Source organism: Anguilla rostrata, chromosome 9 (assembly GCF_018555375.3).
Source record: "Anguilla rostrata isolate EN2019 chromosome 9, ASM1855537v3, whole genome shotgun sequence".
NCBI lineage: Eukaryota > Metazoa > Chordata > Actinopteri > Anguilliformes > Anguillidae > Anguilla > Anguilla rostrata.
Genome location: NC_057941.1, coordinates 13,108,872 through 13,123,085, shown reverse-complemented (window position 1 = coordinate 13,123,085; position 14,214 = coordinate 13,108,872). Strand labels below are relative to the sequence as shown.

General features: G+C 41.6%; 1 protein-coding gene across 2 annotated transcripts in view; it reads left to right on the top strand.

Moving 5' to 3' along the window:
* Window positions 1-13,494, top strand: part of LOC135262973 (5-hydroxytryptamine receptor 2A-like) — a 92,093-nt gene extending 78,599 nt beyond the window's left edge. The window contains exons 2-6 of one of the 2 annotated variants that reach the window (XM_064350466.1): window positions 1,142-1,266; window positions 1,608-1,751; window positions 2,335-2,939; window positions 8,705-8,905; window positions 10,635-13,494. In XM_064350466.1, the coding sequence (XP_064206536.1) occupies window positions 2,579-2,939; window positions 8,705-8,905; window positions 10,635-11,551 (1,479 nt within the window). In that variant the 5' untranslated portion in view covers window positions 1,142-1,266; window positions 1,608-1,751; window positions 2,335-2,578 and the 3' untranslated portion in view covers window positions 11,552-13,494. The other variant, XM_064350467.1, reaches the window with a different exon arrangement.
* The last annotated feature ends 720 nt before the right edge of the window (window positions 13,495-14,214 follow it).

Below are 14,214 nucleotides of genomic sequence, written 5' to 3'. Positions count from 1 at the left end.
GGCTCAGATCCCCCCAAAACCAGAGCACGTTTCACTGCTCCTATCTTCGGTGCTCCTGCTAAGAATCATCATCCGCGTTTTTCGAACCTGAAACCGTCCTGCAGCTCCCCAGAGCCTAGGTGCTCGGTGACATTTTGATACCGGTTCCCAGGACAACATCGGTGTAGCCTTTGTTCTGGGATGTTTTTCTGATTTTCCTGCTATTTCCAGGCCACTGGGATCACCGGTGTTATCACCTGTTTCAGGCAGGAATCTCATTCAGTTATTTACAGCCTTTACCAGGCCCTGATGGAAATGCAAACAACAAGAGGAAGGGTCAACTTCATTTTTTTTCAGTTTGGCAAATGCAAGTGCTTATGGTCTGTTCATTGGTGGGATGATGCGTTCTATTCCACAGAGTGAGTCAAAATGTACTGAGCATCAAAACAAAAACCAATACTATTCCTGTGGGTGCATGTGTGTATGTGCTTTGTGTGCTGAGTGGTCCAGTTGCATACTAGTTGTAGAAAAGTCTTTATATGTGCCCAACCATCTCTTGGACTAATGTCTAATGATATTGAAACTTGTAACAGTCAATTGAGCATAGTAAAATGATAACATGTATTTTGATGATCATTGTAATTAAAGGGCAGAATAGCTCCCAATCACATGAAATAAACATGAATACTAGTTTTTTTTTAAATTAATGTATATCTTTCAGCAAGCATACAACTCCACATTCCATGCATTAGCACCCTTTTGAACCCAAAATCCTTTGACCAAATGTGTGTACAAATGAACAGGGCTATGTTTCAACCATAATCCCATTGTCCAGCCTGCCAACCTGTGCAGGAGGTGACCTTCTTCACCACCACACCTCCTCCATGCTTCCCTGGCACTTTAGAGTTCTCAACACCACCTAGTGCTGGTGAGGACCAGCTTCACCAGAACCCTGGTCTAGTTTGCATTCTCGGGCTACAACTGAATCAGTGAAATCCATACTGCCTCTTAGAGAGGACCGTGCAAGAGTGATTTGTCTCCCAATGTACATCACTTGTCCCTGTATAAATCAATGTTCCCATTTGTGTGGGGAAAAAATCGAATGGTTGGTGTCTTCTTAATGAATGTCTTCATGTTGTTCTCTTGCTTTCTGCCCTGCCAGGACAGATGGATTTTGGTACGCTTTCCCTGAGGTACATGGTGCGTGGGAGTCAGAAGATAGAGTGGCAGAGAGATTCAGTGGAGGCGCTGGACAGGAACTTATCCAAATGGCCCCAGCGTGGAAGAGTAAGTTAGGCCCCATCTCCGTTACCTCCTGTAGCAAATGAGGCATTCGATCAGGGAGAGAAGTTAGGTAGTGGGATTTACCTGATTTACTCAGAAGCAAGGGAGGGGGATGCCATATTCAGTCTAAGGTTTATAATGGCAGCTATGGGGGAATCCTCCATAGCCCCATGTAAAATAGCAGTTTACTTCAGCATACCTGAATGGTATATTACACCATATTTCAATCATACTTCAATATTCTAAAGTATACAAGAGTATACATAAATTACAGTATACTACATCATACTATTTTTAGCATGGGAAACTTTGAATTAAAAACTGATTGTTTTTCATTTATATAGGTACAGTGGAACCTCAGAGGTCTGGCCTGGTCAGCAACCCAAATCAACATGAAACCAGAAGTAGCATACGTATTTGCACCTCATGAAGCTTATTTTTAATTGCCAAAGAGAATAAAACTGTCTCTGTCACAGCAGATGCAAAAGGTGAGCAATATATGGAATCTAGCTTTCCATTGATAAAAACTTGAAATACTATCAAAATTAGAGAAAGGGACATGCATTAGTGCTTCTGTTAAAAATACAATGTGCGGAATTCAACAGTTTGATATAAAGAATGACAAGACCAAAAGCATGCAGTTCACAAAATATACCGAAGCAGCAATCTGAAAATAATTGTTCTAAAGAGACCTAGATTTTATGGTAGACCACTGTAGAATGAGAATAGACCGTTAAAGAATAAGGCTACATAAATGTAAGTAAATCATTGCTTCAAATTATGAAATTTCACATTGCTTTCAATGTTATCTTCAATGTTTCAATCACTATTTCAGAGACCTTTATATTGCAGAGGTTCTACCACATGAGCTATAATATGTGAGATGGCAAGATGCCATGTAACTACTTAAACTCTATGATGGTAGCCAAGCTGAAAGCGGAGATAAATGGAACTTCCCTTCTAAATGAATCAAAAGGCGTGTTTATTAAGTAAATGGATTATTTTCATTTATGCTCTAGGCGTTATGTAACTCCAGGATCCAACTCACAACATGTGCACTTCTGTGAACAGAAAAGGAAGATATAGGGTGAAAACTGTGGCAATACTGAACTATTCATCCTTTGATGTAAGACTTCCCTGAGAACAACTGAAGAAAATTCAATCACGACCTTGCTCTCTTGCTATCAACTTTGCCTCTTCAAAACACTGTTAGAGCTTCTGCTCTATATGGATTACTCAAGTCTTGGTGGGCTCACAGCTGACCCCAAGTGGAGCCTGGGGAACTAACAACCAAAAAGAGTATATTTGAACTCAGATGATGGGCAGCCCCAGCAGCCCGATGTCTGTGGGTTTAGGCTCCACTACAGCCTCACTGGACACAGGCCAGCTCGGCGGGCTGGTAGCCTGGCAGGGGAACACCTCCATCAACATTAATCAGAGCCATAACCGGAGCCAGATGGACCCCAGTGTGACCATGAAGGAGAAGAACTGGCCGGCCCTGCTGATCCTGGTCATCATCCTCCTCACCATCGGCGGAAACATCCTGGTCATCCTGGCGGTGTCGCTGGAGAAGAAGCTGCAGAACGCCACAAACTTCTTCCTGCGCTCGCTTGCCGTGGCCGACATACTGGTGGGCATTCTGGTCATGCCCATCTCACTCATCAATATACTGTACGGTGGGTACTGGGCAGGTCTGCCCTCTAACTCTCTCATCTTTGCATCTCCTCCATCACTCTCATCTTTATTGTTCTTTACTTACATCATCTATCGCTGTCCTCCTCTGTCCTCTCAACTCCTCTACTGTGTCCATCTCCTCTGCAGGCCTCTAGTCTCACTCCTTTTTGTTCCTGTCCTGTATGCTGTCACTCTTCCCTTCACTCCTCTACTCTGTCACAGTCTCTTTCACTCCTCCAGTGATGGGCTCTGTCCCTTTAAGTTAATCTTAATTGCATAAACATTGTGAGGCTCACTGATTTCCAGTCAGTGACCTCTCATGAGGACATGATGATGATGTTGTACTGAACTGAAACAATATTGATGTGATTATTCCAATTTAAGTATCAAAAACACAACTTGGGCTGCAAGAAGAGAGCAATGCTTCATGTGGTGGGATGGTCGTCGTTTGTCTGGCAAAGTTTAAAACACTTTCCATTATTGTGTAGCTTGACTGATGGTAGCAATACAAGGTGTTCTACTGGAAAGAAAAACCTGAAAGGAATTAATTTTCTTGAACATTTTAAAAACTCACTAATTGGTGAGTTCACACACATATACACACAGTTTACTGGCCCTGCTATCTCCTCAACCGTGGATAAAATGGCATTACAGCTGACCCTGCCCATGCAATATGCCCATGATTTCTCAAAAATATTTAATAGGATATGAGGGCTCATGGAAGTCTCATGTCATTGTCTTACTATTGAACTGATGAGTGCTCTAGGTCCAGCCTAGTAGAGACATAGTCAGAAAGCAGGGAGAGAGCTGGTGTTATCTACCAAATGTGCAGTAGGGCCTGACACAAGCCCTACTGTGTAGAATCAATCTTTCAAAGTGCACACAGCACAGATGATAATCTTGTAATGTGGTTTGGAATGAGGGAGGCAGCCCCTGCAGTGTAGTCTATGGCCCTGGATGATTTGAAGACCTGTGTGCACTCTGAACTGTTAAAGGAACTGCACATTTTATCATTTACATTTACATTTCAGGCATTTTGCAAATGCTCTTTTCCAGAACAACTTACATGGCCTATGCTCTTTGTACATTAAAGGCCGTATTTAACAAGCATGCCGCAAATTACCACAAGTTCATTTAAATGCACTGCTGATATTTAAGCATGCTGTCTTTTGCATGGCAGGAAAGCAACATTACCTTACCGCAATGGATAGGCACTGTCACCTTTGAATGTTAGCACATCTCATTAGTAAAAACTACAGAACACAGTTTTAATATTTCAAGTTGTTTAATTCCATACCCAATAGCCAGCCATCTCCAAAGTCGTCGCCTCTAAACTTCTCTAACGGGCAACTATTCTAAAAAAAATAAAATAAAATAAATAAAAAAAGCTATTTGTTTCATTAGCCTTTTACAATAAAAGCCCTACAAATCCTTAGTAAATATGGCCCATAGTCCATTTATACAGCTGGATATTTCACTGAAGCAACTCAGCCCACCTCCCTAACCACTATGCTGCACTGCTGCAGTTATCACACTGTCATTTTGTTCTGCTCATAAAACTGTGCTATTAATACAAACAAACATTTTCATCCACATTCTACTTAACAGTTGTTTATGTTTGTTTTTACACTTAAATGTGATATTTGATACAATTACAGTGTTACAATAACACTATTTTACAATCACAGTGTTTTAGAGTCACACAGGGACATGTGGAGTCACGGTCGAATGTAAGCGTTTGTTTCTTTTTATCAGAAAGCACAGTTTGATGAGTCACCTGAACAGGTGTATGATCTCTTTGTCACACCAAGCTAGCATCCAAACGGTATCCAGAATCTGCATGTAGAGTGGGGTGTGGCAGTGTGTGTGAGAACTAGCTGTGTGGCACTGGGGAAAGGAATGGGGTGTGCTGATTGGCCGGAGGGGTATGTAAGGGGCTGGATGCAGACCTCTTCTTTATGGGGCCCCTTGGTGGTGGCCGTACCCAAATGCCACAGAGGCAATCAATCAGCCGTGCCCCCATCTTGTTGCTCCTTCATTATACCCTCACAATTGAGTCATTCTCTTTTTCCATCTGCTGGGGGAGAAGAAAGGGTGGCTCTGGCTTTGGTCTGGCAGCCACTTGGAGGCATTAGCATGTGGACTGATTCCAAGCTGACGGATTGTTTGAAGGTAAAAACTGATAGGAAGGACAGAGTGTTTAGTCAAGGTGATGAAGCTATCTCCAGTGAAAAGTCACATCATTGAAAGGATGTCCTTCCTGGAACTACATCTGTCAGCAGCCAATCAAACTCAGTGGCAGGTCAACTCTGGAACAGACCGGGAGTTTAGACTCACAAATTAAAGTGCAGAAAAAGAGGGAGCATGGTCTTGGACTTACTTTGATTTCATTAAATAATTTATAGACAGCTTTGTCTTGTGCCCAGTGGGAGGGAAGTGAAATATGAATGAAATTACAGTGAAATCTCAATTAACGTTTAATGGCACCAATAACAACACAGCTGTGAACTCTGCACGAGTACTGTAAGTTAATTCTCCCTTATCTTCTTTTATTCTATGGGGGAACATAATTTGCCATTTCAGCTAATAATAATAAGATTGTCAACCTGTCCAGGGTGTATTCCTACCTCTTGCCCAATGCGTACTGGGATAGGCTCCAGCACCCTGACCAGAAATAAGCAGTTATAGATATTGAATGGATAATAATAATAATAATCATCATCATCATCATCATGCTTTCTTAAGCTCAATTCACATACACAAATTAATAATAGTGCATATATTGAAATCACACTGTAATAGCAATGCTGTAAAATTTACTGTGACTTGCTGGCAGCAATTAGCTTATAAGTCACTGTAATACATTTCACAGTATGTTTACTATAATAATTACAGTACTGAATTATTACTGTAATAACACATAGTGTTTATATGGGTTTACAGTAAGCATACTGTGAAATGTATTAAAGCAACTTACAAGTAGTGTGGAATTAAGTATTTTAGAGTGCTCTGGTGTCAAATTTCTGCCATGTTGGATTAGGTTATGTTGGTCTTTGTACGAAATTGTGTTGACTTAGTTCTTTTCAAAAATTGCAATTAAATTAATTTTATTATATTATTATTATTATTACAAGAATTCAGTCTTGTAAAAACCACATGTGTAGAAAAAAAAAAACATTTCACGTGTGAAAATTTTATTTCACACTTGAAGAAATTTCACATGCTTTCATGAAAATCATGTGAAAATTTACAATTTCCAGATTTTCTTTGTGAGGGAATGTAACAGGACGTGCAAATAAGCTATGATCGATTGGTGTGATGACAAAAACTACAGAAAACAGGATTATAGTTGAAAATAACCCAAATTTTAAGGAGAGCAGAGTTAGCATAGTCTTTTGTGCCTGGAAAACTTTGGCAGTCAATTAGCTATTACTGTATTAAGATTTACAGTAAAAATATATTTACCGTAAATTTCACCCAGTAGCAAATTTTGACCAGATTGCTTTGCAGACCTAAAGCTAAATACTGTATACAGGTTCTACAGTTAGGATGAGTTCATTATACAGTAATATTGCTATGAAAACTACATGAATCACTTACAGTGCACTGAAAGATCACTGAACATTTTGGGCCATATTTACTAAGGATTTGCAGGGCTTTCATAGCATTTTTTCATATTTACTAAGGTGCTGCATCTAAGGTTTGTGCTGGCAAAACAACAAAAATGCAGCATCCCTTAAATTTGCACGTTTGGGTTATTGCTTATGTATTTTAGGGGGAGAGAATGGAAATTTGTGCATGTGACCTGCTAGAGCTGATTTATTATGGCTGGTGGCCACTGCGGCAAAGGTAATTGTATCTGTTTTTTAACATCTGCGAAAAAATTTTTCCAGCAGAAGGCCATTCTTAAGAGAAGACGTCATCAGTATGTAAGAGTGGTAGAGGGTCGCCTGAAAATGTTTAACCTAGTACTATGAAATTTTAATTCAAACAACCTTGACATGTCAGTAGTCATTAGCCATTTCAATTACATTCATAACTTAATCGAGTCAGATATAATTAAAACCAAGCTACACACAGTCCGATGTTACATTAAGACGACCTAGTCGGTATGACTGTATCAGAGGTGTGGAATAATTTAAACAGTAAATGAAAACACCCTATGCTGTGCAGATGCAGGCTTTTCTGCACAGACTAATGTCTCTCAAGGAAGCACACTTCCAATGGTAACGTGAGACCAGCCACATCCTCAGATTATGAAGCCATGGGGCTTTATTCATGAAAAAAGACTGCATAAACATTGACACAAAAGCAACTTCATACCTTTCAGTGAAGTGAGTTGTGGTAACATCCAAATCGAAGAAAGCTGCTTTTGTTTGTTTCTTAACACTCAGTTAAGCAGATGAGGCTGTGTCGACAATTAATTAAGCAAATTAGCTGAACACATTTAGCATTAAACACTGAACTAAGTCAAACATGTTGGTGAGTAAAATAAATTTCTTTAATAAATATTAAATACCATTTTAAATGCCTATGGTCTCCCCAAATCACACTACAAGTAGATGGTTTTCAGTGCCATCTACTGTCCCTAATCTCCAAATTTGAAGCCCGGTCCATGACCTCCTTGGGTACCATATATACAACAGAAAAAAGCATGTTGTTTGTTATAGCAACCCAGAGGCTGCATAACACTAACAGCTGTTTCATTTATACAAATGGGGATATCTTGTTTTTTGTCCACCTAGCATCCAATTACCCCTAGAAAACCATACTAACTTTTCAAGGACAGATTACTTTTTAAACAATGTATGATTTGATTAATATTGCAAAAAAAAAATAAAGCCTTATAGCCGAAAATTACTTCCAGAACAGTTTTTCACTTAGCTTGCTCAAAAATATTTCCCGCAAAGATTATCACATTGCTCTAATCCTTTGGGAGGTGGTAGGGCAATGAATTGCACATGCACAAACCTGAAATGGCTGCGGTAGCTGAATTATACATTAGGTTTTTGACTGTGTACATTTATCAAGCATTTATGGCAATTCTACCTTACATTTGTAATATTAAAACACAGTTTTAATAAGTATTTACTAATGAGACATGCCAGCATTTCAAGGTAACAGTGCCTATCCATTGCATCCATGGATCCTGACACCTGTCCAAAACCCGACTTCACCAGAGATGAAGCAGTACTACAACTATGCTGCTTTCCTGCCATGCACAAAATGCTTCTTAAGTACTGGCAGTGCATGTAAATGAACTCACTGCAGCTGTGCTCATTCACATGACCAGTCTTAGTAAATACCCTGCTAAATTGAAAACATGCAGTGATGCAGCATTTTGTCCTTTGGGCATTAAATGCAATGCAATAACAAAAAGTTTGTGGTTAATTTCAAAACTAGTAACAGTTTAACTGTTTCTGATATTTGTAGGCAAGTCATTCCAAAGCCATGGTCCATCGCTCTGTGCATTATATGAATAAATGGCCAAAGTTGACAGAACTGAGATTTATCTGGGGTTTGTGAGGGACTCTGGAATACTCTCAAACGAACTGAATTACATCCAGTAATTCAGCATAAAATGAATCTTGATTTTATGCTGAATTATTGGAAGGCACTGTAAGAGCCCTGTTATTCCTGGCTGTATGATAGCTGGGCATTTTCAGTAAGGTTGAGCTGAACCACTTTTGTAAAAACCTGAAGGGCTTATTGGTGGGTAGGCTAGGCTGCCACCACACCCGTCTCTCAAACCTCTCTGTTTGCTCAGATTACGCCTGGCCTCTGCCCAGCGCGCTCTGCCCCATTTGGATCTATCTGGACGTGCTTTTCTCCACCGCCTCCATCATGCACCTGTGCGCCATATCGCTAGACCGCTACGTGGCCATCCGCAACCCCATCGAGCACAGCCGCTTCAACTCCCGCACCAAAGCTATGATGAAGATCGCGGCCGTCTGGACCATTTCCATAGGTGAGAGATGGCGAGGAGGCTATCCTCTGTTTATATATTTTATTATTACCGACAACGTGCATTGAAATTCAGAGATATAAGTTAACACACAAACGAACGTCCAGTACAGGATATAACATCACTCCTGGAGAAGCAGTAATTAAAGGGCTAATAAACACTAAATGTTTTTTTAAGTTCTAAAGCTGAGCATCTCCATTTGATACATCACATTAATCAGGGGAAATGGTGTGGCTTTACGCTTTAAAAAATTAGTTCCCTTGGCTGGGGACTTTGGTATTAAGTTCTAGAGAAGAACAGTTTAGCAGCAGTAGAAAGAGAAAACCGTAATCAGTCATTACATCACAATTTCATCTACCTGAGTTAAGTGAGCAACCGCACCAACAACAGTATAGTATATAGTATAGCTAACATCCGTATAAAACAAGAAAGGTCAAGGATACTGTATTATTTGAAGGTAGTATAGTATATTACAGTAGTTCAAATTAAAATTAATGAAATGGGTTGTGTTCAACAAGACAAACAAATGTTTGGTGGCAGTGTAGCATAATACTTAGGGAACTGGGCTTGTAACCAGGTTCAATTCCCAGATAAGACCCTGCACTTGTACCCTTGAGCAAGGTAAATAATCTGCATTTCTTCAGTATATATCCAGCTGTATAATGGATGCAATGTAAATGCTATGTGATGTTGTGTAAGTCACTCTGGATGAGAGCGTCTGCTAAATGCCTGTAATGTAATGTAATGCAATGTAATGTAATTTCAGAGGAAAAGAGCATCTGATAAATGCCTGAATGTAATGTAATTTAAACCTTGATTAAGCACCAAGCACTATAATTCAAATCCATGGTCCTAGATTTAGAGTGTGCAGTTTCAGCACAGTGTACCTCTACACTTGATCTGTACAAGTCACAGTCTTTCCATGTGGGAATACTTGCCTAACAGGCAAGTTTACTTCTCTAACAGAAGGGTCCTACAACTGGCCCACTCCTCTCCTTCTGCCCAAATCACCCAGGGCCATGATTCATGATTCACGCTTCACCCAGATTAAAATGGAGCCATTGTTGTTGCCATTGATTGTCCCCCTGGACCTCATGGAATTTCTGATGACAGGATTCCGTATCCAGCTCCCATGTTCCCACTTTGCTCTTATCTCCAAAGCCTTAGGAGGAATGGCACCTCATACCGCTTCTGAAGCCCTAGGTCACATCCTCAGAAGGATTCACTTTTATCAGAAATGTGTTTGGCTTCATCTTGGTCCCTCAGGTTCTTCTTCTGTTTGTTTCATGTTTTATCTGTAATAAATTGAGCCACTTTTTTTCCCAGCACACTCCGGTAAGCTGTCTATGATGGTTGCTTTTTTAGAGCGCTGCATTAAGTAAAATCTGACAGGTAGACTGAACTCCGAATTCATTTATTGACTCCTGCACTGTCATTCACTGTTAGAGATGTTGCATCGTATGCATTTTATCAGGTTGTCAAACACAGTGCTATGAAAGGAAGGCGTCTGAAGGTAGAAGATCAGCTTAAGAAGTGCTCTCTTAAAATGTCTTTTCGCTCTCTTCTCCTCCCTCACATTTTGTTTTCTCCCTTCATCTCTCTCTCCACTCCTCTTTCCTGCTCTCCTCCTCTTTCTCCCTCTACCCCCCCCGCGCTTGCCCTCTCTGCTTGGTCTTTCTCTCCCTCTCTCCCTCTCTCTCTCTGTCCCCTTCTCTCTCTCCCTCGCTCACAGTGATCTCCATGCCTATCCCTGTGATCGGGCTCCTTGATGAAGAGAAGGTGTTTGTGAATGGGAGCTGCGTGCTGAACGAGGAGCGCTTCATGCTCGTGGGCTCTTTCGTGGCCTTCTTCATCCCACTGATCATAATGGTGGTGACATACTGCCTTACAGTGCAGGTGCTGCAGCGCCAGGCCTCAGACCTCCTGTACGAGAGTAAGGTCCCGGTCTCCCAGCAAGCCCTGCAGCCGGTCCCTCCGCCCCAGACTCAGCCCAGACGCAGCAGCCTCAGCTGCCTAAAGCTGGAGCCGTCCCTCTCCACCACGCCCTCCAACAGCATTTCCGTCATACCCGGCTCAGAGGCCCCCTCCCAATTTAGCTCTCCCGGGGGGCGGGACATGGGGGGCCATGGAAGGCGGGGCATGATGCAGGCCATAAAGAATGAGAGGCGGGCCTCTAAGGTCCTGGGCGTGGTGTTCTTCCTCTTCCTGGTGATGTGGTGCCCGTTTTTCATCACCAACGTCATGTACGTGCTGTGCCGGGGAGCTTGTAACGAGCCTCTGCTTGGGGAGCTCCTCAACGTCTTCGTGTGGGTGGGCTACATCTCCTCGGGGATCAACCCACTGGTCTACACCCTCTTCAACAAGACCTACCGGCGGGCTTTCTCCAACTACATGCGCTGCCACTATCCGGGAGCGGGGCTCAAACCCCACAGCGCCCACCCCCCCTGCCCATCATACACAGTCACGCCTACTCTCCCGTGCGGAAAAGAGAGCGTTGACCGCAACAGCAACTGCCACAACGGGGAAGGGAGTCTGCTTGGGGGCCCGGAGGCGGACAACATGGACGACAGGCTGGAGCTGAGGCCAGAGATGTCCGAGGTTTCCATCAACAGCAGCCTTGCCCCCGGGGAGCACACCAGCTTCATGTGATATGACTTCTGTCCCGTCTGCCACCACTCCCTAGTGGTGCTGTGGCAAAAAACGGGCAGGAAATGGCACACCTCACTGTGTGTGTGTGTGTGTGTGTATGTGGGCAGGACATGGCACACCTCACTGTGTGTATGTGTGTGTGTGTACACTATAGGACACAGGCAGGGAGAGCCGAGCATGAGCAGAGACTCACCAAGGAACCCTTGATCGGGGTAATCCACACACACACACAAATAAATGGACAAAATGGTTCTGCGGTTTAACAGAATGCATTATTTTGCATCACGTTTCAAATGAAATTCACTTGTCCTTGGACAGACTGTATTACCATACAGTTATTGGACTAACCTGGCAGCTGTGCACAAGATTGTTTAAAAACGCATATCAGGATGGAACCGTGGAGTCACATCACCCCCAAGTGGTGGCAGGGACAATTTGCTCTAGACTGGTACTGCTGAATTTACACAAGTAGTATAGCTGTATATGACTGGACTATGAACAATGTTGGTAAAAATATGCTGTTGTTTCAGAAAAAAGGCATTCAATTTAATTTGCAGCTGTTACATTTATAAATATTTGCATAAATCCAAAAATAGCATTAAACTGGGCCTACTAGATTAATATGTCAATGTGTTCAGAACATTGTAATTGCTGATCAGCCATTACAAACACCCACTCTCTAACCCCAGGTGGAAGATTCCACCAATTACCCTGGCACTATTAGATAATTAGCTGCATGCACCAAAGACAGTTCATTCATATATTTTACCACAGAAACACAATTCAGACAGGGACACAAGAGCAGAGCTAATCAAGAGATTTAGAATATCAGATTGAGTAAATGACTGTGATTAAGTAATCAAGAGCAGATGTTGGCGTCAAATCCAGAAACAGAAATGACCCTCCTTTTCCACCCCTGCTCAGACTCACAACCCCAATATTTACCGTTCCTTTGGCTGCAGCACCAGAAACGAGCTGTCGTCTAAACTCTTCATCTCCATTCCTCTTTAACATGTACACATTTAGCGCACTGCAAATAGTAAGATGCATTTTGTGTTGCACTCTAAAATATAAATGGGTGGTCAAAGTTGTAGGTTTGCACTCCAGGATTATGTCTGAAGTAATGGTTTACTTCAAGCCCTAAATAGTCACAGAGAAGTCTATACACACCAGAGGGATTGTGGTTCTGCACAATGACCGATTCCCTGTATTTGTAATTGGTTTGTCATTTATGATTTGCCCTTTGTTTTCACTCAAAAAACAAAAACAGATATTCACTCCCATAGTCCATCATCTGGTGTAGGTTATATTTTCAGACACTGTTAAGGTCAGTGCTGTCTATGATATAATATGGGAAAATTAAATGCTGAGGTGGAGAGGGGTGTTTTGTATGTCTCTGGGTTAGGTCTATAAATATATCTGAAATGTAGACAGAAACGTGATCTCGTTCAGACTGTGAAGGCGGTCTGGAAAGGCCCGATTGTGTTTTTGTGATTACCTAAAGAGTGAAAAGCTAATCTGTGTGTTGCTACATACAAGCTTTATATGTTCGATTTTTCACTGTGTACTTAGAAATTATGACTTGTCTTTAAATGACATTTTCCAAAACTATTTTGTTTACCATTACATATGTATGTTTCTGTAAAGCAATTGTGTAGTTTTTCTGTTTATTTTTACAGTCTTTTCACAGTTTATTTTTTTGTGACGGTGCTATTTATTTATTAAAACGGTATTTGTACAGCCTGTGATTCATTTCCTCGATAGTTGCGACGTTTTCGATGTGCATGTGTGGGGCTTTCCTGCATCAGTGTATAGATGTCAGAACCCAGTCTGAAAGGACTTCAGTGTCTGTAGGTTTCCTTTCAATCCGCTGAAAGTTTAGGTCTTGGGAAGATGGTGTGTGAATTACTTGGTCAATCAATAAATGAAATGAATTGCTGGTGCTGCAAATGAACCACAATGAAGACTGAGTCTGCAGTACTGGAATAAATGCTAGGAGGACGAAAAAGGTAGTCAACATTTGGTGATGCATAGGGAAGCTAAAACATAGGGTATGTCCCTGTAGCTCTATTGACATTTTTTGGACAGAGGCCATTAAGAACATGAATCTACATTACGGTTGGAAAGTTTAATAAGAACATCGGAACACCGCCCCCCTATAATTTCTTGAAGGGACTGAGTGAACATGCTTGCTTCACTCTGTCGGGATGCACAAGGGCCAATCCATTTCATGATTTCCTGCCAGCTTCTGCTCTTAATTATTTAACCCAATCTTTTCATTTGTTCTCACATTTTTGACACGGTTGTGAGCTATGGTTGAAGACTGTGAATGTATCCTTTATGACAATGCTGTAATGTGATCTAATATAGGAGAGATCAAAGAGTGGTATATCTGGCTGTTTAGAATGTGGAACCAGAATAATTGGTTTGAGCAAAAAGCGACACACCAGCTATCCAGGAATAGGTTGTGCATCCTTGCTTTAAAGTGTATTACCCATGAATTTCAAATGGAGGTGTGTCATAAAAGCTCCAGTTTCCTTGTCATCTGAAGGGTGCAATATAAGAATTTAAAACATCTACAAAACTGTATATGAGGACCAAACAGATTTCCCTGTTCTACGGAATCTCGATCAGCTGTGATTTCTGTCAAGTGTTGCCCTTGT